The sequence below is a fragment of the Oncorhynchus gorbuscha genome, linkage group LG21 (genome assembly GCF_021184085.1).
Source record: "Oncorhynchus gorbuscha isolate QuinsamMale2020 ecotype Even-year linkage group LG21, OgorEven_v1.0, whole genome shotgun sequence".
NCBI lineage: Eukaryota > Metazoa > Chordata > Actinopteri > Salmoniformes > Salmonidae > Oncorhynchus > Oncorhynchus gorbuscha.
The window spans coordinates 25760427-25787801 of NC_060193.1; the positions used below are offsets into that span (position 1 = coordinate 25760427).

Sequence of the window (27375 nt, forward strand, 5' to 3'; positions counted from 1 at the left end):
CTGAGCTCAATTTCAAATCTCATAGCAAAGGGTCTGAATACTTTCCATATGCACTGTAGTGATAGCAACAAACAGGGTTGTGTTCAGTAGGGAGAAATTGTTGGAAGCAGAGTGAAACAGAGAATAAGAATGCACATTTTTGTTTTCAGTTTCAAAGCGATTTGCCCCAGTTTACCATTCTGAACAACGGGGCAGGCCCAAAAATATATTCGTAACATTTTTGTATTTTTTTTGCAGGATGACGTTGTGCACAATTTTTGGGGACCCGTTTTGGCTCGTGAGCTCTACTTTCAAAACTACTGGCTGAAATTATACAAAACCTTTTTACGCATCTTTAAGTGATTCAATAAAAGCTATTGTTCACCCAAAAAAAGTATGACAGTTCTGTAATTCCTAGAGTTTAACTTTATATAACTTACAGTTCTATATGAATGTGGGTCCTGCATGTGGTCAACATTGACTAAAAATGTGGCTTCAGCATGCGGTTTCCAGTAGCTACCTGTGCGGGGTCTGCCTGGGCGATGGCAGCTGCGGTTTTCAGGGCCAGTCTGCAGACGTCTTGCTGACCGGTGACCACCAGGTGAGCCACGGTAAGGGTGAGGGGAGACGGGACGCGCTGGCTCAGGGGCAGGTCCGAGGTCACTGCCAAGAGCCACTCGCTAGCCGCCACCGGGTCCCCTGTCACCTGGCGTAGGACCTGGGTGGCCACCAGCAACTCACTGGACCACGGGCTGAGGGGTAAGGCTAACTGGGACACCTTCTGGTAAAGAGTAGGAAAGAGAGTGGGGATAAGGGGGAGATGAAGGTTGGAGGGGGGTTGGCAGAACTATGGGTATAAAGACCATATGCTAACAAGAATGCAGGGCATAATATTTACAATGTGACACACGTACTGTTAACTTGGCATATTTCATTGCTTGGCATTAATCATTGCTCCTCTCACACACGTCATAAATAAAGGCCAATCTGGAGGTAAATCCCACTTCAAGTTTTTTCGTGAGTAGGCCTTTATAGAAATTAACCCTAAGAAGTGCATTTGTTTACCTCAGCAGGCTTGGAGGACTCTCTCTGCGCATTCTGTAGGAGACTCTGGGCCAGGCTCTGGTTGCGTGTGTGTGTGCGGGAGTCCGTCAGGGGCTCCATGAGGGATGAGCAGGAGAGGACCTGCAGGAGAGGCAGCACCAGCACCGGGGTACCCCAGGGGGGTCGCTCACACTCTGGGGGGGCCAGACTTAGGGCTGCAGGGGGTAAAGATATCATCATTAAGAGAGTTGGGGTGTAGGGATGGAGAGAGAGGGAGAGGTGAGTGTGTGGATAGCCAGAGGCAAGTATAGTGGAGACAGAGAGGTGCATGTAGGGAAGGTAGAGAAAAGAGAGGCAAGTGTGGGGGAGGGAAAGAGTGTGGAATAGTGAGACAGGTGAGAGTAGTAGAGAAAGAGGCAAAAGGAAAGAGCGAGAGAGGTGATTTTAGAGGAGAAGAGAGAGGGACCAGTCTGTGTAAGGAGAGGAAGCTGAGAGAGAGTTGATACCCAGTGTAAGCAGCCCGGTCTGCTGGGACGCTGAGGCCTCGAGAAGGAGCAGAGCCAAGCCCACCATCATGTCCTCCACAGGGAACTCCTGGAAAAACACACACATGCACAGTCACACGCACGCACTTGAGGAAGTGAGAATACAAACTGACAACCCCCTCCTACCCCCCCAACACAAACACACACATCCCAACCCCGAGGGGTCTTGAAAACGCAGGGATCGTAAGCGCAGCACACTGAGCTCCAAAGATTCCCTCTCAGTCTTCGACCCCCGGAGGAATCTTTGGAGCTGTATATGCTCCCAAACCAATGCTTTGAGGAGATTAGGATCGCACCGCGAGGCGGATCTGGATACATTGAGCGGGAGCTGTCGACAGAATCCTAACAAACCTCCACAGCCACAGGCAGACAAACAAGCTAAAGAGCTGCTGTGCTTTGTGTCTGTCTGTGGGGAAACGGTTTGCTGGGGGTTCTTCCTTCTCAGAAATATAACATAACCATAAACAGCGGCAACGTCTGAAAGAGCGTGAAGCAAGAGGCTGATCTCATTAGAACCCACACAAACTGTTTACTGATCTGTGCAGATGAAGGAGATGAAGACAAGGTGAGGAAGCCATTTTAAACTATTTTGGCTTGTCCGGCTGGCTCACCTCTGTGCGGGTGGGGAGGAGCTGGTGCAGTAGTTGGAGTAGTGGTCTGCAGTCTCCGCTAAGCTTCAGACTTAGCTGACAGGCACACAGCAGCTGCAGGGCCAGCTGGGCCCTCTCACTCCCCCAGTCGGCCACCTCCAGAGCCGGGATCATGGCCTCCACGAGGCCCCGCAGCTCCAACACTGCCTCCACACTGTCCACCTGAAGATGGAGACATAACACAGGCCGCGTCAATGATCATACCATACCTGCTATGTTGTGTCTTTCACATGTGCTGTGTTGTGCTATGCTATAGTGGGTTCACAGGTTCATGTCTACACTGTAAATGGTGTGTTTCCTCAAAGAAACAAAAAGGAACATCAATCTCATCTCACCTGCATGTGAGGAACTAGCTCGTAGAGACAGCGAACCAGGCTGTGGCATACCACAGGGCTCTGTCCCGGGTCCTCTTCAGTTTCCTGGTCATTCTTCTTTTCTTGGTTGTGATCCCCCGGCTGGGGGGGCAGTAGGACCCTGAGGAGGCTGTGTCTGAGCAGAGCGTACTCTGGCAGCCGCTGGGGCTCACAGTACAGGTAGCGCAGGAAAGGGGCCAACATGGTCACGTACGCAGACTCACCCCTACACGTGTTATGCACACACACGCACATACACACACACACACACACACACACACACACACACACACACACACACACACACACACACACACACACACACACACACACACACACACACACACACACACACACACACACACACACACGAGAAATCTGTGTTAAACACACACTTGCACATCCATGTAGTAAAATGTAACTGTAAAGCATATTTAAAAGTAGATAATACCACGCCTCAAAGAACAACACAAATCAAACAGGTGAACTAGCTGACAGTCATGTCATGAGTTATGGAGGACGCTCCAGCTGAATGACCAGATGACTTGGACATGTTTGAAGGCCGAGCAGTTCGACCTCACCTCTAGTTCGTTCCCGGGGCTGGCCAGGGAAGGAAACCCTTTAGCTAACCTGTCAGCGGCCCGCTGGATGAAGTCGTCAATCTCCAGCAGCAAAACGGGCCAGCAGTCAGGACGGTTCTCCAAGACGATGATGTATGGATGGGGGCTGCTCCTGTAACATATTAATTTATTTGTTTGGCTTTGCTTTGGGCTACTGGTAGGTATGCAATCTCTATGGATGTGTGGAGATGAGTTGTTTGCTCACACGCTGTAAATAAATCAGTAAAATTAGTGTGCATCCCAAAGCGGCAACCTATTCCTTATGTGGTTCACTACTTTTGACCAGAACACTATGGGCCCTGGTCAAATGAAGTTCACTATGTCGATAATAGGGTGGCATATGGGATGCAACCATAGTGTCTTATAAGCCCATATGTCTGGGCAGCAAAGACACTTAAATAAACAATCATTCATAATCAATTATCCCATTTGTTTATCCGTCTTCCTTCATCTCATTTAGCTGACAAGGCCAACGCAAAGCAATCAAGGTTTCCGGTTTCAAGTCCATGTGAAAAGTCCTGGAGTTTAGTTTAGTTTGAAAGCTAATGCAACACATACGCATGAATATATAAAAAACAGGAAAAAAGACATTTGGATATTTGGTTTAATGTATTCTGTTCCCTTATTTAGATATTTCATTATATTACAGGCCAGTGGGTAATAGTGCAGATATTATGGCCAGTTCGTCGTGCTCATAGTCTTTCCCTGAATGAGTGTGAGTCTAGCAGAAGCCTGGCCTTGAAGAGGGGTGTGACTGACTGATGCATCTGGGCCTCATCGACTAGGAGTTTCTCAGGCAAATGTTCTTCTGAATAACTTGATGTTGAGGTCAAAGGCTGTTCACACAGCCACCCTAAATCAGATTTTCTTTCTATATCTGATATCTCTTTCTGACCCTCCACACACAGTTTTACATGTGACCCATATCAGATTTGCGCATTCACACTGATGTAGCATTTGAAGTAGCATGCAGATGCAATGCTCATTTCCCATCCCTGTTCCTTAAAAAGTTGGTGGTTGTCATGGTAAAGGCAGGTTGTGCGCAATAAGAAACACATCAGAGCAAAAAAAAATCTGATATGAGTGCCCTGACAGAGGCCGCATATGGAGGATAGGGTTTGTATCAGAATTGAGATCCACATATGGAAGTGGTATATATTGGAAGTCAAAAGATCAGATTCCATGTGTTTTTTGTTGTTGTTGTAAATGTTTACACATTTTACACAGTTTAGATAGGCATGAGATATACAAATAATTGCCAAAAGACCGGAATTCGACTGCTGCATAAACACAACTAACATCCTAAAATGACCACAGAACTCTGAATTAGGTCAGGTATCAGTCAGCAGCTTAATCTTTTGTCACAAAATTGTTTCACCGAGATGTGACCTACCCCTCAAACAATATAAAGTCACATTTAGATGTACTAATTATCTAAGAATCTGTCTTAGTTGGAAACAAGCCAAATAATATCTTAATATATCTTAATGTCTTAATATAGGTCTATTACCTTTTAGTCCATCTTAAACATAAATAATTTTGTCATGCTGAGCCTTAAAAATGTGCATAACCAGAGGCTTTCAAATTTCTTCGGTCTACAAAGCTCTGTGTAACTTGGCAAACGAGTTCTTCTTCTGATCTGCCCAAAGTGTACATAGATTCCTCCAGGACAATGGATACACTTCTGACCACCAAGCTTCAAAAAAAGTTGATGTAGGCCAGTCCTATGTCTCAAGCAAAGGCTAATGGAGCTCAGGCCGACAAGAAAGCAGCTCACATAGGAAACCTCTCAACCCAGCAAAGTCCCTGACAATGCCTTGAAATGGCCTGGCTGTCATTGTAACAGGATCTTACCTTACCTACTGTCAGACTGGACAACAAAAGAGAGGGGGCACAAAAACATTACGAGGACGACTACCAACGCCAAAGAAGCTAATGCCTGCCCTCGCCCCTCATCCCAGTCTTCCCCCTGCCACCTGGGGGCTGGGGCAGAGCTGGCGTCAGGCAGACCGTGCCCAGCCTAAGAACTGGCCACTGGCCGACTGGCGAACAGAGGGGCTGTGGTGCTCCTGGTCCCAACCATCCACAATGACGTTCAATTAGGTCAGAAAAGGAGCTCCAGTACAGAGTCTGGCAGTGTAGTTGTAAGTGGGAAATGGTTGACTGTCTTAGTGGTTAAAGAAAAGTGGGTAAACTCTGAACACCGGTGGAGCTGAAGAGGGCAAAGGCTCTTTTATGAAAAGTGATTCATGGATTACAATAACGAGGATATAGTATCCCACTCTTCAGAATCTGAATGTGTAAACCAACGTGAAGTCTACCTTTTAAGAGAGATTGGACATGGCCTTTGAACAAGACAAAGGCCCAGGTTAAAACAACACACTTGTGGCAGGGGGACATTGCCTGCAGACAGACAGGCGTGATTGTGACCACTGCCCCATGTCAATCATTGCATGCGCCACTGAGTGCCTCCAACACCGGAGGAAGGACGTCTCTCGCTCTCCCTCCCTCCCTCCCTCTTTCTCTCTCTCGTGTGACTGACCAGCTTGCCTGCCATAGTCTCTTGCGGAACAAAGCATCCCCTTTCCCTCCACATCCCATGGTGTAATCTGTCTGACTATCTCTCTATCCCTCTCCTCAGGTTCCCCGTGGTTCGTCTCAACCTCCAGTTCAATGCGGCCTATCCATCAGGCCTTCTTTCTCTCCAGACAGGCCAGACAGACCCACCATTACCTGCTTTCACAGCCAGACAATGGAGGGAGCAGGAAGCTGACAAGACTGACCTTGCTACCTTGCCATTGTTGAACTGCAAGTTCATTGGCAGTGGCAGAATAAAGGGCGCTGGGTTGGAGGGTAGCGGGGCTTTAAAATCAGTTCGTCGTCTTCAGATTTTAAAACTGGTCTGAAGTCCACATCCCACACCATTGGTTGTGTAGATACACTATACCAGGCTATATGGCTAAAGTTATAATGAATGGAAAAGATTTGGAAATTAGATAGTGTTTATCTTTTCCATTCATTTGTGATTGAGGCAAACAGCTGGATCTAGCCCACATAACAGATGGCGTGCAACATGAACACACCTCCCCCATTAGACCAGTTAGGACACGTGTCAAACTTTTCCACAGATGGCAGTGTCTGCGGGTTTTCACTCCACCCTTGTACTTGATAGATTAATAAAGTCATTAATTAGTAAGGAACTCCCCTGACCAGGTTGTCTATGTCCAAAAACCCGCAGACAATCGGCCCTCCGTGGAATGAGTTTGACACCAGAGTTGAGGTCTGAAATTGTCAGACTAATTTTAAGTGTCCCTTTACAGTTAGAATTCTTAAATACAGCATTTTATATATTTAAAAAAAATAGAAATGAATGATAAATACCCATTTATTCTTGAAGAATAAATCAAATCGAAGTTTGTCACGTGCGCCAAATACAACAGGTCTGCTTACTTACAGGCTCTAACCAACAGTGCAAAAAAGGTGAACAATAAGTTAGTAAAGAAATAGTGAAAAATAACAGTAGCGAGGCTACATACAGTAGCGGGGCTAGATACTGGCACCGGTTGGTCGGGCTGATTGAGGTAGTATGTACATGTAGATATGGTTAAAGTGACTCTGCATATATGATGAACAGAGAGTGGCAGTAGTGTAAAATACACTTGTCTTATGAGTTTAGTTCAACTGTTGTATCCTATCAGAACCCAAAATATACTTTTGTTTTACTCCAAAGTTTGTAAACAAACACTGTATAGCCTCAAAACATGGTTCAAACTACAATGTTGATATAATGGATGGTCAGTCCTTGCATCCATAGCTTTGTCTATGAATTTGAGAGCAGTTACATTTCTCCAGCTCCATCTCTTAGTTTTGTTTTTACAAAACAGGGATGGGTAGAACACTTTGTTACTGTTATAATTAAGGACTGTAACTTTAACTGCCCAATTAGCTTTGAACTGTCCTTTTAAGAACCCACCAGTCTGGCAATGTGTGCAGGTTACGCTGACTCCCAGATGAACTCAGATCACACAAAAGGAGATGGGGGTGGGGGTTGGGGTGAGGGAGACACGAGAGGGCCTCACCGGGAGAAATGTATACAAGCTTTAGTGCCACACCAGGTCGGAATCGGAAATCGTCGGACGCCCTGGAAATGCAGCTGAACTGAGGCCTGTCTGGTTGGTTGGGACCGACACGGTTATGGGGACAGACAAGACAGATACAGGACGTGATCCTGGGAGAATGGCGCTAGTTTTCGCACCGGACCTCCTGAACACCCCCTCCTTCTGGTCCCGCTGGGTGGTTAAGTGGCTTAGTGTCTCTGTGGAAGATTGAGCGGGGCAGCGGCGGGCAGACGGTCAACAATGGGCACCTCGTGGGCATTCTTCATTAATCCCGCAGAATTTACAATCGCCCAGCAGAGCCGGGCGCATCCACCAATGGCGGAGCGAGGCTGTCGGCCCGGCGGCTCCACCCTGCTGCCCCAGGCACATTCATCTTCTCACCAGGGAATGACAGGGAGTGAGACGGAGAAGAGACGTAAAGAGGGGGAAAAGGTAACAATAAAATGGAGGGAAATATAGAGAAAGGGGGGAGGTATAGAAAAAGAGATACACATATGGTGAGAGAAAACAACAGGGATGGAGAAAGAAAGAGAGAAAAGATAGGCCTAGCTTGCATCTGTGTCTTTTTACCCACCACTCTAACTGATTTCGGGGGGCCCCAGGATCTTGGCAGAGGTTCACATCAAAGACTGGGGTATGGAAAATGAGGACAGGGGAGGGGGAGGATTCTCTCTATAGGCTTTGAGAAAAGCATCCATTTCTGCCCTGGATATACAGTAGTGTACATTTTACAATGACATTTTTTACCATCTAGCAGACACTGTTATTTAGAGAAACTTAGAGTAGTGAGTGCATACATATTCATACTTTACTTCATACTGGTCCCCCATGGGAAGCGAACCCACAACCCTATCGCAAGCACCATGCTCTACCAACTGAGCTACACGGGACTGTATTGACTTGTCCCCAGAAGGATTCCCCTGCCCTTGGTGGCTGACACCCATTCATTCTCAAAACCGGAATAGCCATGTCCATCTTGGAGAGTTGTGTGCTGGCTAGCTGGCTCAAGGTGCAGCCTAGGCTGCTCAGATCACTATTGAAGCATCTAGTGGCAGTAGATATTGGCCCTTTTGTACTTTGACCCCCCCCCCCCCCCCAACTCATGCACCTCATTCCTGACACCTTAGGTGACTGCTGAGGTGTCATGATACATGATTCATCAATCCACTATGAAATTAAATCAGAGCTGGGCCTTAACAGCCCATTGGCATGGGTTGATGTTACCCAAATGAGATATTAATCATGATCAGCAGGATGGCTCAGCCAGAGGACAATCCTATGGAAGGGGTCGGTCGGTATACTAACTTCCTAGCATTTCTCCACAGGGAAATAATTCTATGCTTCCCAAATTAAACCCTATAGTGCACTACTTTTGACCAGCCCTGGTTAAAAGTGGTGCACTAAGGAATAGGGTGGCATTTGGAACGCCGAGTCATGATCTACAGCCCCATAATTGCAGTAGAAGGCAAAGTACTCCCGTATTACTATGATATCATCACAGCATTTCTACTGCTGTACAAAAGCCTAAGACATACTCCGAGTTGATATTCACGTAATAAGAAATTCCCCTCGACCACAACTTGGGGGAAAACAACCATTCTTTCCCATTCATCCCCATGGTAAAATATTTTTGGGGTTACACAGAATGAGAGAAAAAAACATCCCAAAAAGCTGCTGTGTTGTTGTTCAATGTACATGTAACCAGGTCAAAAATTCTGTGAGAAGAGGCTTCAGGCTATTCGGTGTGGGAGAGTGAAATGTGGGGACTTTGTCCAAGTAGGCTACACCTAGCTATGTGTGTGGAAAACATTTCATCACAGGTAAGACATTTAACTTGTTTAGTATAGCCCATGTGTAACACCACTCACTACTTGTAACTGTATAGTCTGTTAGTTTGTGTCGTTGGTTTTGGCTAACTTAAATGTTCCAGTCGGTAGCTAGCTAGCTTGCACTCACTCATGTGGCTGCTAGCACCTTCATGAAAAGGGGAATGAGGGAAGCCCTACAATATAGTGTTTTTCTAAGTAGCATGAACTCTCTGGAGCAGGCAATGGCGAAAAGGAACCTTTATACATGATGTACTTTTCTTAAATGTAGTTTTGTAATTGACAAAAACAAGGAGACAACAAGATAATTGCGTTTGAAAAAGGTCAAGTTTCTACTGTGAGCCAATGGGGTAACCTAGGTAACCACACAGGCGTTCTATCTAACCCCGACTGGGACTATTACTACTCAGAAAAAGTACTATTATGACCTCATTGTTGCATTTCCATGAAAACCCAATAAGACGTTTGGCTACCAATGTACTACATCTGTAGCATTTTCATGACTTCATTACGATTTTAGATTACTATGATGATATCAATGAAGTATTTCCACAACTAAATAACGACTAAGATATTACAATGACATTGTAGGAGTCCATGACCTTACAGCGGAGTAACTCAGATATTACTACTACAGATGCAATTATGACATAATGCTATTCGGAGTACAACAAAAGTTATCACAATGTTATTATTACTACTACAGATGCTATTATGACAATGTTATCATAACAAAAGAAAAAACATAACTAATACAGATGTTATGACATTGCGCTATTATGACTATTACAGATGTTATTCTGACCGTGCGAGATGTTATGACAGGTTTTATTATGACTACTACAAGGTATGGCATGTTATTTTGACTACTTTAGATGCTACTATGACAACCACATGTTATTATTACTACAGAAGTCAATCCAACAATGCTATCATGACTATCCACAGCTGTTATTACAACAGAATGGTATCACTACCACTGCAGAAAAATTTTATGTTATAATAAGCATTATTATTATTCATTTAATTTGTAAAGCGCTTTTCTCAACCCAAGGCACACAAAATAATAACAGCAGCAACAATCCAAAACACAGAAAACAAATCAAAGCGATATACAGCTGTCGCCAGATCCGGAGGACATGAGAACAGAAATAGCAGAGGTCCTTGAAGGCTTTTCTGAACAGCACAGTCTTGAGCTGTGCCTTAATGGGGGCCAGAGACTCTGCAGCCCTAATAGTGTCGGGAAGTGAGTTCCACAGCCTCGAAGCCGCGCAACTGAGAGCCCTGTCACCCGTAGTTATTAAGTCTGCTGCGGGGCTGAAGGGAAACAGAACTGGAGGAGTGACGTGTGCGTGTGGGGCAGGAGGGTAGAATGAGGTCAGACAGGTACTTGGGTCCAGAGTTGTGGATATCTTGGTAGGTGTGAACCAGGATTTTGTCGTCGATGCGTGAGCATATGGGGAGCCAGTGGAGGTTGAACTGTAATGTGCTCGCGGGGGAGGTGTGGGTGAGCACGTGAGGACCCGTTGGAGACATAATTGTAGCCTGTTAAGGCACTTGGCAGATGCGCCAACAAAAAGGGAGTTACATGGGAAAATTTGACATTGGTCAAACTCTTGATGTGCGCCTCAAACAAGAGCTGACTGTCAAATATCACACCCAGGTTGCGAACCTGACTGGAGGGGAGGACCTTGACATCATCAATATTGAGGCTGTAGCTGCCGATGTTGGTAATGATAGTGCCAATCAGGACGACCTCTGTCTAGTTGCAGTTTAACTGCAGGAAACTCAACTGCATCCATGTTTTGATGTCCTGCAGGCAGCTGACCAGGAGTGCAGTGCCATTGGCAGTGTTTGTGGAGACATAGAGCTGTGTGTTGTCAGTATAAAAGTGAAAGCCCAGTTCGTGTTTCCTGAAGATGTTCCCAGTGGCAGAATGTGGATACAAAACCGTAGTGGCCCCAGTATGGACCCATGTCGGAGCACAACTCTGTTTGACTCACTAGGACTGATAGCTACAAACTAGTAGCGATCAGTGAGATAGGACCTGAACCAGTCCAAAACAGTGTCTGACAGGCCCTTCTCCAAGCACTCTAGCAGGATGGCATGGTTGACTGTGTTGAATGCTGCACTGAGGTCCAGCAGTCAGAGGATGCTGGCAACCCCAGAGTCAGCATTCATGAGGTCATTAGTGACCCTTACCAGGGCAGTCTCAGTACTGTGTCTAGCTCTAAAACCCAACTGGAAGGGCTCAAGTAGGTGGCCAGATGGCTTTGGAGTTGGCTACACACAGCACGTTTGAGGAGCTTACTCAGGAAGGGCAGGTTGGAAATAGGCCTTTAGTTCTGGAAGTTGTCAGGGTCAGATCCAGGCTTTTTCAGTATTGGTGTGACTGCGGACAGTTTGAGCTGAATGAGGGACACACCCAGTGATGAGGGACTTGTTGATCATTTCTGTGAAGGCTCCAGAGCAAGTAAGCAGGTCTTGACAAGGGAGGTGGTGATAAGGTCTAAGCAAGTGGTGGGCCTCTTTGTCCTAACCAGCTTGGTTGCATCAGCTGCAGTGACTGTGGTGAAGGTGGAGAACCTTAACTCAGGGAGCATAGGACTTGGTAGCTCAACTAAAGAGGCTTGGGAGGTCAGGATGGTGCTATTCATGTTTTTGCTTTGGAAGAATCACAGGTATTGATTGCACCATTCTGGGAAGGCTGAGGTAGCACAATTATTCACAGGTTGGAGTTAGGGCTGTTATGGTGACCGTATTACCGCCACATCGTCACGAGTCAATTTCTACGTGACTGTGTAGTCTCGGTAATTAGGCTTCTCCAAGTTCTGATGCTGCTGGTCAATAGTAGCCTACCAAACTTGCTAATCACCTGGTACTCAGCACTCCATTGTCCCTTTAAATCACTCGAAAATGTAATCAAATACTTCATGAGAACCCAGTAGCTCATGTTACGCAACATTTCTATAGACTATGCAATTCAAAAATATAGGTTTGATGGCCTCTATTTAAAAAAAAAGAGGATACCAACAGTTTTCTATAGGCTAGGCCTACTATCCTTATTTCTCAACTTTCCTAATATTAAGCACTTTGCTTCTCTGTACAACAGGATGGTAGCCCACCTGGCTGGCATGAAAGGAACCACGGGAAAAGCGTCATCCATTCACTATTTAAGTGCATAGATGACATGTATGTTTTCCCCTGACCATGTTTTGAGACAGTAGCGTGACAATGGTCCATTCTAAATCAAAAACAAATTCACACATATATTATTTAGTACATGTAAAGACAACATCAAATCAAGAATAGTCTGATAGGTGACAATATTACCCTATCACTTGTGAATATCCTATCACCAGCTTGAATGCAGTAATGCAAGAAAGAGCGCATGCCTTCCCCCCCAGACTTTTTCAAAATATAGTTGCACATGTAGCTTATCCCAGATGTGTATAGTGGCCAAATGACTTCTTAAAATGAAGCTCATTAATTTGCTTTACAATGAGTGTAGAGCCTAACTGACACACACACACACACACACACACACACACACACACACACACACATTGTGGGAGTTTCAAGTTCGGGGAAGATCATTTTCACCATAAAAATGCATGCATAATCAGATTGATTGCATTTTGGAACCTTCGTACTTACAGCCTACTGCCGTGTGCGCATTGCTGCGCTTATAATACTGAAGAAAGCCAAATTGTTCATCTACATTTTAAGCTAAATGTTCTCATCTGTTGCATCAGCTTCACTGTTTAAAAAAATAATAATTAAGCTAGTGATTGTATTAATTTGGGATCCATCGCATCTTACATATGTCCCAGACTATGTTTGGAATATTTATTTCTCACACAGAATAGGTCAACTTTTGTACTATGGCGGATAGTAGATTGACATAGGTTAGTGCTTTTGCTGTTCGTTAGGCCTACTCATCTTTTTGGATGACAAAAAGTAAAATGTGGACAGTTCTTCCAATATCTTCAATATGCGCCTCGGAATTCGATAAGGACACGCGTCGCCGATGTGTCAATTCTGATAAGAATTTAAATATCTGAGAGAGACATGTGAATGAGAGGTGCTTCGGAGCACGCAGCCGGGAGAAATAATGATTATATCAAGTGCTTGTCAAATTGATGAGAGACTGATGAAGTGTGTGCAGCCTGCGCAAAAAAACAACAAAGCAAAACTGTTTTCAAATCATCATTTTACAGTCGCATCATGCAGCCTTAGAACGTATTAAAAATCAAAACATATAGCCTAACATTTGTATCACAACTACAGTTGCGTAAATAACTATAAATTAAGCAAATAGGAGTACCTGTTTCTTTGTTAACTGCTCAACACAGAATAGACGCATGTACACACTCCATCAAATCATTGAGAAAATATCCTTTCTATTTTATTCAGGTATGTTCAAGTTGTATTCTTCATACTATGAAATAATATAAAATAATGCCATGGAATTCTAAGCAAATCTGGCCTGCTAAATGAACAAGTGTAGCCCACAGCCATAGCCAGACAATGGCCTAACATAAGGACAACACATAGTATGCTGTTCTGTTCTTCTGAAATAGATCCAAAGAAAGATGATATGAAGCAAATGTAGTCTAAAAATAAATAATCGTGTAGGCTATATTAAATGGATTTATTAGATGTTTTAAAATGTAGATGCACCAAAGGTCTGCATCAGTGGCTTGTAGTCTATGAGTGGAAGCCAGGGGATGCTAATTGTGTTTATGTTAATTAACGGTCAATTACCGAGAGACCGGCAGTTATTTGCTTGACAATCACCGGCTGACAACATTTCATGACCGCCACAGCCCTAGTTGGAGGAGCTTGCTCACAGTAGAGAACAGCACCCGGGATTTACTACTGCTGTTGCTGATCAGTTGAGAATAGTAGGATGTACGAGCTGTATTTATGGTGTGTTGGTATTCTTGCTGATATTGCTCATAAACTCAGCAACAAAAAAAAAGAAACGTCCCGTTTTCAGAACCCTGCCTTTCAAAGATAATTTGTAAAAATCCAAATAACTTCACAGATCTTCATTGTAAAGGGTTTAAACACTGTTTCCCATGCTTGTTCAATGAACCATAAACAATGAATGACCATGCACCTGTGGAAGGATCGACAAGACACTAACAGCTTACAGACGGTAGGCAATTAAGGTCACAGTTATGAAAACATAGGACACTAAAGAGGCCTTTCTACTGACTCTGAAAACACCAAAAGAAAGCCATATAATAAATTGCAATGTCCGTACTGTGAGACTCCTAAGACAACGCAACAGGGAGACAGGACGGACAGCTGATCATCCTCGCAGTGGCAGACCACGTGTAACACCTGCACAGGATCGGTACGTCCGAACATCACACCTGCACGACAGGTACAGGATTAGAGTTCGACCGATTAATCGGAATGGCCGATTAATTAGGGCCGATTTCAAGTTTTCATAACAATCAGAAATCTGTATTTTTGGACATCGATTTGTATTTAAAAAAATATTACTAGTTTATCTAGCGTGTCCTGCATTGCATATAATCGATGCGGTGCGTATCGTTGCTCTAATGTGTACCTAACCATGAACATCAATGCCTTTCTTAAAATCAATACCCAGAAGTATATATTTTTAAACCTGCATATTTAGCTAAAATAAATCCAGGTTAGCAGGCAATATTAACCAGATGAAATTGTGTCACTTCTCTTGCGTTCATTGCACGCAGAGTCAGTGTATATGCAACAGTTTGGGCCGCCTAATTTGCCAGAATTGACATAATTATGACATAACATTGAAGGTTGTGCAATGGAACAGGAATATTTAGACTAATGGATGCCACCCCTTATATAAAATACGGAACGGTTCCGTAATTCACTTAAAGAATAAAGTGTTCATTCAGTATTGTAATTGTCATTATTAAACACCTTTTTAAAAACTGCTTTTTTTGGTCCTCCAATAATCTGTATCGGTCGTTGAAAAATCATATTCCGTCGACCTCTATACAGGATGGCAACAACAACTGACCTAGTTACACCAGGAACGCACAATCCCTCCATTAGTGCTCAGACTGTACGCAATAGGCTAAGAGAGGCTGGACTGAGGGCTTGTAGGCCTGTTGTAAGGCAGGTCCTCACCAGACATCACCGGCAACAACGTCACCTATGGGCACAAACCAGGCAGGACTGGCAAAAATTGCTCTTCACTGACAAGTCGCGGTTTTGTCACAACAGGGGTGATGGTCAGATTTGCATTTATTGGCGAAGGAATGAGCGTTACACCGAGGCCTGTACTCTGGAGCGGGATCGATTTGGAGGTGGAGGGTCCGTCATGGACTGGGGCGGTGTGTCACAGCATCATCGGACTGAGCTTGTTGTCATTGCAGGCAATCTCAACGCTGTGTGTTACAGGGAAGAAATCCTCCTCCCTCAAGTGGTACCCTTCCTGCAGGCTCATCCTGACATGACCCTCCAGCATGACAATGCCACCAGCCATACTGCTCGTTCTGTGCGTGATTTCCTGCAAGACAGGAATATCAGTGTTCTGCCATGGCCAGCGAAGAGCCCGGATCTCAATCCCATTGAGCACATCTGGGACCTGTTGGATCGGAGGGTGAGGGCTAGGGCCATTCCCCCCAGAAATGTCCGGGAACTTGCAGGTGCCTTGGTGGAAGAGTGGGGTAACATCTCACAGCAAGAACTGGCAAATCTGGTGCAGTCCAGGATATGCACAGTAGTACTTAATGCAGCTGGTGGCCACACCAGATACTGACCGTTTCTTTTGATTTTGACCCCCGCTTTGTTCAGGGACACATTATTCCATTTCTGTTAGTCACGTCTGTGGAACCTGTTCAGGTTGTCTCAGTTGTTGAATCTTGTTATGTTCATACACACATATTAAGTTTGCTGAAAATAAACGCAGTTGATAGTGAGGACATTTATTTTTTTTGCTGAGTTTACATCTGCGCATATATAGTTAGCCTAGTTTTCTTATACGGTTGTTCTAGACGACGGCCAGTTGCTTTGAAAGAGCATAGCTCTTCAGTGTACCAGGGAGGCAATTTGGAGAAAGACACCATAAAATGTTTTCAAAGGAGCAACTTCATCCAGTATGGAGGCCAAGGCAGTGTTGTATTAAGCCAGAGTCAGTAACTGGCAGGTAGAGATTGATTTAGTAAGCTGGCCAGTGTTTACAGTTTTCAGACTTCTAAACTGAATGCAGCGTTTCTTGGGCCGAATGAGTAGAGGAATAGCTAGGGTGAAGGTGATTAAGTTTATGGTCGGACAGCCCTGACACATTTCCTTTCAATTTGGCGAGATCCACGCCTGTGGAGACTAGGTCCAGTTTATGGCCTTCCTTGTGGATGGCAAAGTCCACGTGCTGTTGGTGTCCAGAGTTGTCCTGGACATCCGCCAGGCTGGTAGAGAGACAGCAGTCAGGGGAGACGACATGTATGTTGAAATCACCAAGCTCTAGCATAGCTTGGGCTCAGGGATATTAGTAGCTCAGATAGTTCAGCAGGAAAGTTAGGGAGGCCAACAAATTAACACAGACAGTACTGATACAGAGCCATTGATCTTGAAAGGCATTCATTCAAAACAGGACAGCTGGTACTGCAGTAAAATCACAGTGCTGTCAGTCCTGCAGATTACAGCCAATCCGCCACCCTGTCCGGATGTGCAAGGACAGTCCAGGTAGGTGTTGCCAGATGGAGGGAATTGGTGGAGGGATATTTACTCATTGGGCTGATGCCAAGTCTCAGTGAGAAAGAGAATGTCTAGACCTCTATCAGTGATGATACCATTCAGTAGTAAACCTGTGTTGTTTATGGACCGTGACTTTAAAAGCCCCAGTTGTGCATGATGTGTGCACTCGTAATCCGAGCAGTACAACAGACTTAAGTTTGTTAGTTAGTCTCCTACCGCCCCGTCATCTGCATTGTTTCCGCAAGATCCCGTCTTGCTTAATTAAGGCTGTTGCTCAGCTCCCTGCACAGGGTTGTTTTAATATGTTAAACATTTCTGAGAAAATCTTGGGTGTAGTGAGTGATAATTGCTTCCATTTCTGTATCTTTTGGTCCAGCCTTTGGTCCAGTAGATGGGAGATGAGATAAAAAAAAGAGATGAGGATCAAGGATGATCTGAGCTGGTTACTGAATTCAAACAATGAGCTAGTTGATTGGAGAAGTAGTCAAATATATATATATATATATATATTTATACACACACACACAGTGGGGCAAAAAAATATTTAGAGCAGCCACCAATTGTGAAAGTTCTCCCACTTAAAAAGATGAGGCCTGTAATTTTCATCATAGGTACACTTCAACTATGACAGACAACACGAGAAAAATCCAGAAAATCACATTGTAGGATTTTTAATGAATTTATTTGCAAATTATGGTGGAAAATAAGCAGTAAAATAGCCTAACTGAAGAATGGAATGGCCTCACTGACTTCCAACGTGGCACCGTCATAGGATGCCACCTTTCCAGCAAGTTAGTTCATCAAATTTCTGCCCTGCTAGAGCCACCCCGGTCAACTGGAAGTGCTGTTATTTGTGAAGTGCAAACTTCTACGTGCAACAATGGCTCAGCCACGAAGTGGTAGGCCACACAAGCTCAAAGAACGGGATTGCCAAGTGCTGAAGCGTGAAAAGAAAGTCTGTCCTCAGTTGTAACACTCACTACCGAGTTCTAACTGCCTCTGGAAGCAACATCAGCACCAGAACTGTTCGCCAGGAGCTTCATGAAATTGACTTTCATGGCCGACCAGCTTCACACAAGCCTAAGATCACCATGCGCAATGCCAAGTGTCGGCTGGAGTGGTGTAAAGCTTGTTGCCGTTGGACTCTGGAGCAGTGGAAAAGCGTTCTCTGGAGTGGTGAATCACGCTTCTGGGTTAGGTGGATCCCAGGAGAACGTTACCTGCCCCAATTCATAGTGCCAACTGTAATGTTTGGTGGGGGTGGAATAATGGTCTAGGGGGCTGTTTTTCGTGGTTCGGGCTAGGCCCCTTAGTTTCAGTGAAGGGAAATCTCAATGCTACAGCATACAATGACATTCTAGACGATTCTGTGCTTGAAACTTTGTGGCAACAGTTTGGAAAAAGGCACTTTCCTGTTTCAGCATGACAATGTCCCTGAGGATAAAGCGAGGTCCATACAGAAATGGTTTGTCGAGATCGGTGTGGAACCTCATCGAACACCTTTGAGATTAATTGGAACACCGACTGCGAGCCAGGCCTAATCGCCCTACATCAGTAATGCTCTTGTGGCTGAATGGAAGCAAGTCCCCGCAACAATGTTCCAACATCTAGTGGAAAGCCTTTCCAGAAGAGTGGAGGATATTATAGCAGCAAGGGGTGCCCATGATTTTAAAACTAGCCGTTCGATGAGCAGGTGTCCGTCCACATACACTACATGACCAAAAGTATGTTAACTAATTTAACGTTGTTGGTAACATTTTTAGTTCTGTGTTCAATACTTGATCAGCTAAAAGTTGATAAAACAATGCACATAGAAAACACTTACAAATAACTAAGGATACATTTGCAGGAGTAAACTACCAAGGCTGCCACTATACGCCATGGCAAGCATGGAATTACCTGAAGGAGTAGTGACAAGTGATGTGGACTCAAAGACCCACACTCTACTCCAATCAATAGTCTCACACTCAGAACCTAACTTGATGTTATGAATCAAAAGTAGCCAAGACATCTTTCCTCATGTGGTCACAGTAAAGTTGAGAAATAGAGCGGTGTGTATGGTCCTATTTGGCCCACAAAGTCATACCATGGGAAAGAAAAATAAAAAGTGGATTAACCTGATGGAGTGGGGACAAATGAGGTGGACTAACCTGATGGAGTGGGGACAAGTGAAGTGGAATAACCTGATGGAGTGAGGACAAGTGAAGTGGAATAACCTGATGGAGCGAGGACAAGTGAAGTGGAATAACCTGATGGAGTGAGGACAAGTGAAGTGGAATAACCTGATGGAGCGAGGACAAGTGAAGTGGAATAACCTGATGGAGCGGGGACAAGTGAAGTGGAATAACCTGATGGAGCGAGGACAAGTGAAGTGGAATAACCTGATGGAGCGGGGACAAGTGAAGTGGAATAACCTGATGGAGCGAGAACAAGTGAAGTGGAATAACCTGATGGAGCGGGAACAAGTGAAGTGGAATAACCTGATGGAGCGGGGACAGGTGAAGTGGAATAACCTGATGGAGCGAGGACAAGTGAAGTGGAATAACCTGATGGAGCGAGAACAAGTGAAGTGGACTAACCTGATGGAGTAGGGACAAGTGAAGTGGAATAACCTGATGGAGCGAGGACAAGTGAAGTGGAATAACCTGATGGAGCGGGGACAAGTGAAGTGGAATAACCTGATGGAGCGAGAACAAGTGAAGTGGACTAACCTGATGGAGTAGGGACAAGTGAAGGGCGTTCCTTTGTCTCGCTGGTCCGCTTGCACCTGGAGAAGCCTTCCTATCACTTTTATCAACCCCTGCACATTCCTGTTCATAAGAAGCAGAAAAAAATCAATAAGGTCAGGAGTATAACTAGCAGTTTACAGAAAACCCAGATAGCTTAGGACTATACTGTGCAGAGGACCTTACAGGGAAACTTCGGGATTTTGACAATGACGCCCTGTATATACATCCCCAGAGTCAGATGAACTTGTGGATACCATTTTTATGTCTGTGTCCAATATGAAGGAAGTTAGAGGTAGTTTCGTGAGCCAATGCTAACTATCATTAGCGCAATGACTGGAAGTAGCGCAATGACTGGAAGTAGATACTTCCAGCCATTGCGCCAACACTAGTTAGCATTGGCTCACAAAACTTCCTCTAACTTCCTTCATACTGGACAAACTTTGCTGTGGGGTTGTGAAAGCTGTAGTCAGGGATTTAAGCTATCCGATTGGCCAGCGCAGTAGGAGCACTTGATTTAGCTCTCCTGGTCCACCGGGTAGGCAGAGTTTGTTTCTTCAGACAAATAAAATAGTTCAAAATGAGAACACTTTGCCTATCCAGCGTAGGGCTTCTGAATCAAGTGCACGTACCGAACAGTGAAAGACTAATAAAAAAAGACTGGAACTCAAGGCTTTATCATTGGCTTTTCTACAGAAATGTTTGGCGATAGACTATGAATGCCTTGAAGATTGACTAGTTGATCGGGATCAACCGGTTGGTAACCACTGCAGTAAGAGAAGTACACTTGTACAATGATATTAGACGGCGCACGCAATAATATCAGAGATGGGAAAGGTCACAAGCTGTTTGGCGTTCCATTTCCTGCTGCGCTGGCCATTAGCTCAGCACGATCAATAGCTCAAAGTCAGCAGTAGCAGCAGCCTGGCGAGTGGCAAAGACAGCGTGTCCCCTCCTCAGTGAAATTACTTTGTTTACCATCTTATTACAGTGAGAGCAGAGGGCCCAAGGTGTTATGAACAAGTCAATGCCAACAGGGCAGAGCGTTCAGATTCCAATACACCACCATCATTCAATGTGTTTACCATTGTAACAGACCTGAATGAATTTGGTTAACAACAACAACAAAAATGGGAATTTAAAAAATAACATACTCAATGTCATACAGTGAATGATAGTGGCCATGGTTATCATTCTGCACAGATATGATCTCTAGGCCTATACATGGAGTGCAGTGTATTTCCAATGCTACAGAACTACTATCGAAATGAGTTCCATGACTTTTAATATAGCACGATCAACTGCTCTACAGTTTGGTGTGACAATACCGTGTAACAGGATGTCCTGATAAGTGTTCAACCACAGAGAGATAGGGGAGGGGCTCATGTCTGACAGTATGGCTAAGCTCTGTTAAGACCTCAACAGAGCACGGGGAGGCTGTCGTAGAAGAAGAACAACGGTAGAAGACCATTTTTATGAGTCTGACTCTAATCAAGTCTGTCTAAACTCTCTGAGCAGGTGTAATAAAAGGCTGCAATACACACCGAGACATATTTTCTGAATTGTGTGTGCGCGCGCCAGGGTTTCCGTTAGCCGGTAATCGCCGGCTTTTGGCCTATAAAATTTTTGAAAAAGAGAAATAAAACTGGCTCTGGCCAGTTGTCTGGGAGAATAAGAAAAAAAATCCAATTGCAAAATGATGCTTTTTAGCCTATTCATTGATGGAAATACCAGTCAATGTAAATACATTTGACTGGTCATGCTAGGCTGTCTATAGGTTCATTTGCAGAAATGTGGAATTAAATTGGCACGTGTACAGGATATTCGTTATGCATCTTATTTATCACAGGCGTACAGCATACAGATACTTTCCGTGGGAAATGTGCTGCTGCCACAGGCTCTCGAACTGCATGCACAGGCAACGGACTGCAGGCTTCATCAGCGCATCACACACCACTTTGCAATGAGCGAGAGGCCGTATGCATTTTGAAAACATATGCTTAATTGTTTGAAACCTGAACGTTATACTACATATTATGAGGCATGTCTTACCTTGCCAAAATATCCGTGGAGGCAAATTATTTTATGTAAACTTTCTTTCGTTGTCCAGTAGCCAAAAGGCACAATCCTATTAGATCTCCCATCTTTCTAATGGATATTTCCATCTCTGTCACATGAAACCGCTCGTTGACAACAGTGTTTCCCACGTAAAATGCATTATGGAACAAACATTTGAGCGCAGCCTACTGCCTTGTGCGCATTGCTGCGGTTATAATGTGATGAAATAATAGCTGCTCAACATTTTAAGCTACACATTATGACCTGTTGCATCAAACTCATTGCTTTATTATTATTTTTTTTACAACAAGCTGACTATAAAATAGGTCAACTTTCTACAATGGGGAATAGTAGACTGACAGACTAGTGATTTTGCTGTTCGTTACTCGTCTTGCTGGCTGAGGAAAAGTACATGTGGACAGTTCTTCTAACATCTTCAAAGAGCACATCAGAATTCAAGAAGGACCACACGTCATTGCATCCTCGACTTGCATGTTCTGTTAACCATCCTCTAAATGTGATTTCTGTTATTCTGAACACCGTGGGTGGACGCCCTAATCAGATCACGTGCCCAATGCATATGGGTCCGGTAAATTTATCAGATGTCCAGTAAAATAAAAAAATCTTTCCGGTCAAATGTCCGGCGCTAAATGTATTTTAACAGAAACCCTGGTGTGTGTGTGGACAAGCATGTGTGTGTAATACCTGGCGGAGGGCAGGAGGTTGAGGACGCTGTGGAGTATGTAGTGCAGGTCGGCGTGGGCCTGCTCTACCAGGAGCACCACGGCGTCACAGCAGGCTGAGCGCACAGCAGCACAGTCACTGCAGCACTGCTCCCACAGGGCCTCCATTGCTGGGCCCTGCAACACAGTCAGACACAGTCAAAGACACAGGAGAGGCAGAGGCACAGCCACTATAGGACTGCTCCTACAGGGCCTCCACAGCCCGGTGTCAGACACAGTCAGAGACACATGATGTGGTCATAAACAAATTGCATCAATCAAAAACACAGTGGGTCAGTCAGAAACAAATGTCACAGCCTGAGGCACAGCTTCACACTCAAACATGATACTCAGACACAAATTTGAAAGCCAGACACCTACCTGGGTGGAGGACTGGCCGATCCTCTCATTCTGGCCCTTCTCTTTCAGCACAGCCGCAACCAGACTCCTCACCGTCTGCAGACATAGACAACAGGCTTACTACAGAGTTGGATCCTGGCTCACAATAACCTGAACAGTATGACCCCCCATTGCATCCCCAATCCAGAGACAATCTCTCAGTCAGCACTTTACCTGGGCCTGTATGAGCGGGCTGGGAAAGTCAAATCTCTTTTTCAAATTCTCACTCATCTTCTCTGGTCATGCCTGTGAGTGAGGGAGAAAAACCAGAATATTATTCTTAGGATTGAGAGCACAGAAACTGGAATATTTACTTAAATAGAACGGAGCTCTCCTTGTTGAAAACAAAAGCACACAACAAAACTAAGGTTATTGAAGAGGATACCTGGATAATCAAACTTTCTGGCCATGTTTCAAAGAAACATTTTAGGTTACATTTTTAGTCCTAGCTCCCAGCGGACTGACATGACAACCTACGAAACGAGCTGAACTGCCCTAAGAAAGAGTGATTCCCCAAACTCCAGCCATCTGCTGTGTTATATAGGCTACAACTAGCCTAATGCACTGTGTACCTACATTGAAGAACAGCCCCCAAGCAGGTACCTGCATCCCTTTGAAAGACGACCCCCGCAGTGTGAACTAAAGCTCTGACAGGTGGCATTGGCCACTGACATAATTTTGCATGAATTGATTGCATTATTCACGAGACACCTTCCCGAATACAGACAGATGACTGGCCCCCGAGCAGTTTGCTAGTCGCTACATTGAATACATTGAAACTTGGACCATCTCAGGTTGTTGTTCCATTAAAGAATGACAATGAGGCAGAGAAAGAGAGAAGTGGACTGACTACCAGATGGTTATTATCAGGGCCCTGGCTGCCTGGCTGGCTGATAGCCAGGGAGATCTGTATGTGCTGTGTGTGAGACTCTGAACAGAGGGGGAATATGGGAGACAATGTAGCCCCCCCCCCACCGCACCGCACTCCAGCCCCACCCGTTCCCCCTCTATTATAGAGCTGATAAGTGACAGGCCAACAGTGTGCAACAGCCCATTCACAGCCCCTGACGCAGCTATAACATTCACTCTCAACGACCTTAATACAGCATCCACAGAAAACAGCCACACTACTGCAGCCCAAACGTATAGCGAGGTAAGGCTCTCATATTCAATGCTAAAAGTAGACTTCTGACAACTGTCTTCTACAAGTTGGTGTTTATGGTTGAAACTTATCGTAGGCCTTTGTGACGTGACTGACTAGGATTAAAGGATCAAATCCACCTGTCAATATGTAGAATGTATGCACACATTGACTGTAAGTCGCTTTGGATAAAAGCGTCTGCTAAATGGCATTTATTATTATTATCATTATTATTATGTCAATGCTGGCTGTGGACAAGGTGCTTGGTTCCATAAAATGACATTGTGTTGTGAAGGGATTGAAATGTGGCCAAAATTGTTGTGCAGCGTTATTAAATGTGTATAAAAGACAATAGAGGGAATAAACTAACAATTATATTCTTTGAGAGTGTAAAAACAAAGTTGCTGTTGTTGAATTAGGCATAAGCAAGATGGCATAAAATTGTTTATGGATTTACATGACTATGTTCAAACATATTCAACTTGCTCTAGTCCGACTATGCTGAGGTTTGACACCCAGATATAGTCTTTAAAAAAAATAGATGTTATTTCACTGTGCTGCATGGCACATTTTCCAAACTCAGAGGGACAATAGTCAGTGAAACATGTAAATTAAACTATTCAGGGTTTTCTAGACTGCCTTTAACTTGTTCACTAACAATGTAAACAGGCCTGTACTGCTGGCTCTGCATTGTCAGTGTAACAATGTGACATTGTTTGAAATGCTCATTCCTGTGCCTTTGAAAGTGACAGTCCGAATGCTTGTGGATAGCAGAATTGACTATGGCTTGTTGCTTGCCCTCCAAAACGATGTAGAGCACTGGTTAAGGCAGGCAGGCAAAATAGATAGCACATTATGTTTACATTGTTAATGCAATGGGATACATTTGGTAGGACTACCATAAACTCTACCAACAGCCTGGCTGTCTAGCTGCTGGTGTACCTGGAGACAGAAGACATATCGATAGCATCATGATGAGTTTCCTGGAACTGAGTTGCAAGCGCCAAGTTCCCTGACGCTTGCAAATGTTAAACAAATGCACTGTAGCTAGCTAAAACAGCATCTGTGCATTAGAGACGTCTCTAACGCCCAGAAAGCTCCAATTCAAACTCCAATTCATCACGAACAGGTCGGAAGCCCACAACAGCTCAACACACATTTGGAAGTGCCGAATAGCCTTTTCTTGTTCTGTTGCTTTTAAAATGTAGACATTTTTGCTAGTACATACCGGCCGAAACGAGAGTAAATGAAGATAGTTGTTCAGCGAAACTGCATATTTGGTGATTAATTAACGTATTTTTACATTATAACGCTTGCAGAGCAAGTGAATGGGAGTCTGAACTTTCTGGGCGTTAGAGGTGTCTAACGCAAATATACTGGTTCAGTAGCAAGCTAGATATCAAGCTACAGCTAACTTTACTGTACATCTAAGTCACTTTCAGTTTAATCATTTTGAGGGCTTGATAACTTGCAAATAACACACACACAGTTACAGTTGGCAGTAAGTTAGATACAAACTAACAGAACGTCTGTTGAAATTATACCTGGCTAGCTTGCAAAGTTTAATAAATTTGGTGAGCTAACGTAGGCTCCTAAACTGGCCACTGCACTGAATAGCCAATAACGTTAGATTGCAGCGCGCGAAATCTTATTCCACATAAAACATGCACTTTTTTAAACGTCTACACCTTTACATTACAGACCTAAACTCTCTAACTAAAAATGATCAACCAATAACTGTAATTGCAATACACTTCAAACTGTACCTCTGGTCCAGAACTGGCAAAAACACATGGGAGTACGGTGTGCAGTAAGCGTCAAACAAGTATGGAAAACGCAATTGAATAATTCCATAAAGTACATGTCATTCAAACTTATTTGAATAAAGAATGATGTAATATTTTAATAAATAAGAATCCTATTTTTCTTGAATTGATTATTATAGCATACATATATTTCAACTTGCATTAATCTGGTAATAGCCTACTGATAATGAGGAGGAGGAGGAGGAATCACTGGACATAGGTCTTGTGCATCCTATAAAACACCAAATTGCCAAAAGAAACCTACTGTAATGTTAGATCAACATTTCACTAGCAAGTTTTTTTATGACTGTTTCCTTCATTTCAGCATGCAAGATCATAACTGAGATTGTCTTTTAGCTGTAAATTGACTGGGACATCGTTTTCCAGGAAATGGTCAAGTGTGAAGAAATGTTTCTATTCTATTAAATTAACTGTGCTGTGACCTTGAACAACGTAGAATGATTGCCTTGAGTTTCTGACACCTCAAGTGAAATTTCTCTGTGAATGTGCTGGATTTATTGTGTTATTTTTTTGAAATTATTATTATTATTTGTGTACTTGTTTGACATTTTACTGCATTGTTGGGAACATGAACATTTTTCTGCACCCACTATACCATCTGCTAAACTGTGTACACGACCAATAAAGTTTGATTTGATGAGTGGCATGGCCGAAACCAGTCCTCACAGACATGATGGTGTTGATGAGTATGTAGACTCAACAGGTGGAACCAGTGATAATTGGTCCTAGTGTTACATTAAATGTCAAGGACACGATATAATACCAAAATGAAATTGAATCATAGCCACTGTCATCCCAGGTTTGCTTGCTCGCTCGATCACACCGACAGCGTCATTGCATTTTTGTACACCAGAAGTACATTCATTTCCAATGGAACCCTGGGTTTGCATTGCAGAATTGTGTTGCAGAGGCAGTTGCAGTACTTTATGTGTGGTGCATACGTTGGATTTATTGAACATATGCGTTGACTGTATGCGTTGACGGTTTGACAGAAATGGTAGCAGAAGGTGAATGTTGAACTTTTGTTGCACACATATCCAGATGATGCTGTGTACTATTTTGCGCAATGATGCTATCGGTGTGATCAAGGCTATAGTGTTTCTTCAGGAAACAGTCTGTGTGCAATACAAATATTTAATTTTACTTGATGTGATTTGGATTGGTCTATTGTGTAAGTGACTATGGCCAAAGCTGGCTTGGTTAGGTATTTCTCTGGACTTCCTGTTTTAACGGACCGATGAGGAATCGATTCTAATCCATCCTGTCATGGCGCTTTGGTTTGGCACTGCATGCATCACCACCTCTGCAATAGGTCATCTTTTTGTGCTTGCCTCCATTCTACCGATATTATGAGCTGTCAGATTAGTAGATCTTCCTTGAAACTATTGGCACCGATAGCTAATAAGCAGGAATAGTTCCGGTGCATTGTTTTTTTGTCACTGGTTATTTGGACAAATCAAGATTTCGCAGGTGCGCATCTTTCAAATTTCGCAAGGGGAGGGTACATTCAACCCATACGCTACATTCGTAACCAAGGGGGAAGGGGTAATTTACCACATACCACTGGGAAAAATCCACTTTACCGCCCCTCCAACTGGTAATTACTAGTGGAAACGCATCTATCATCCTGAGCTCCCACATGCTGACCTCTGACATCA

At 44.0% G+C, this 27375-nt stretch overlaps 1 protein-coding gene across 2 annotated transcripts in view; it reads right to left on the bottom strand.

Annotated features, from left to right (window-relative positions):
• focad (focadhesin) overlaps nt 1–25721 on the bottom strand; it is a 65067-nt gene extending 39346 nt beyond the window's left edge. Inside the window, exons 1-11 of one of the 2 annotated variants that reach the window (XM_046318610.1) lie at nt 25658–25721; nt 22925–22996; nt 22733–22807; nt 22335–22489; nt 19557–19655; nt 3202–3303; nt 2554–2797; nt 2180–2380; nt 1530–1617; nt 1045–1238; nt 500–757 (exon numbers count right to left, since the gene is read on the bottom strand). In XM_046318610.1, coding sequence (XP_046174566.1) covers nt 500–757; nt 1045–1238; nt 1530–1617; nt 2180–2380; nt 2554–2797; nt 3202–3303; nt 19557–19655; nt 22335–22489; nt 22733–22807; nt 22925–22981 — 1473 coding nt within the window. In that variant the 5' untranslated portion in view covers nt 22982–22996; nt 25658–25721. Of the gene's footprint in view, nt 1–499; nt 761–1044; nt 1239–1529; nt 1618–2179; nt 2381–2553; nt 2798–3201; nt 3304–19556; nt 19656–22334; nt 22490–22732; nt 22808–22924; nt 22997–25657 lie in introns of both variants that reach the window. The other variant, XM_046318609.1, reaches the window with a different exon arrangement.
• Nucleotides 25722–27375: the final 1654 nt, after the last annotated feature.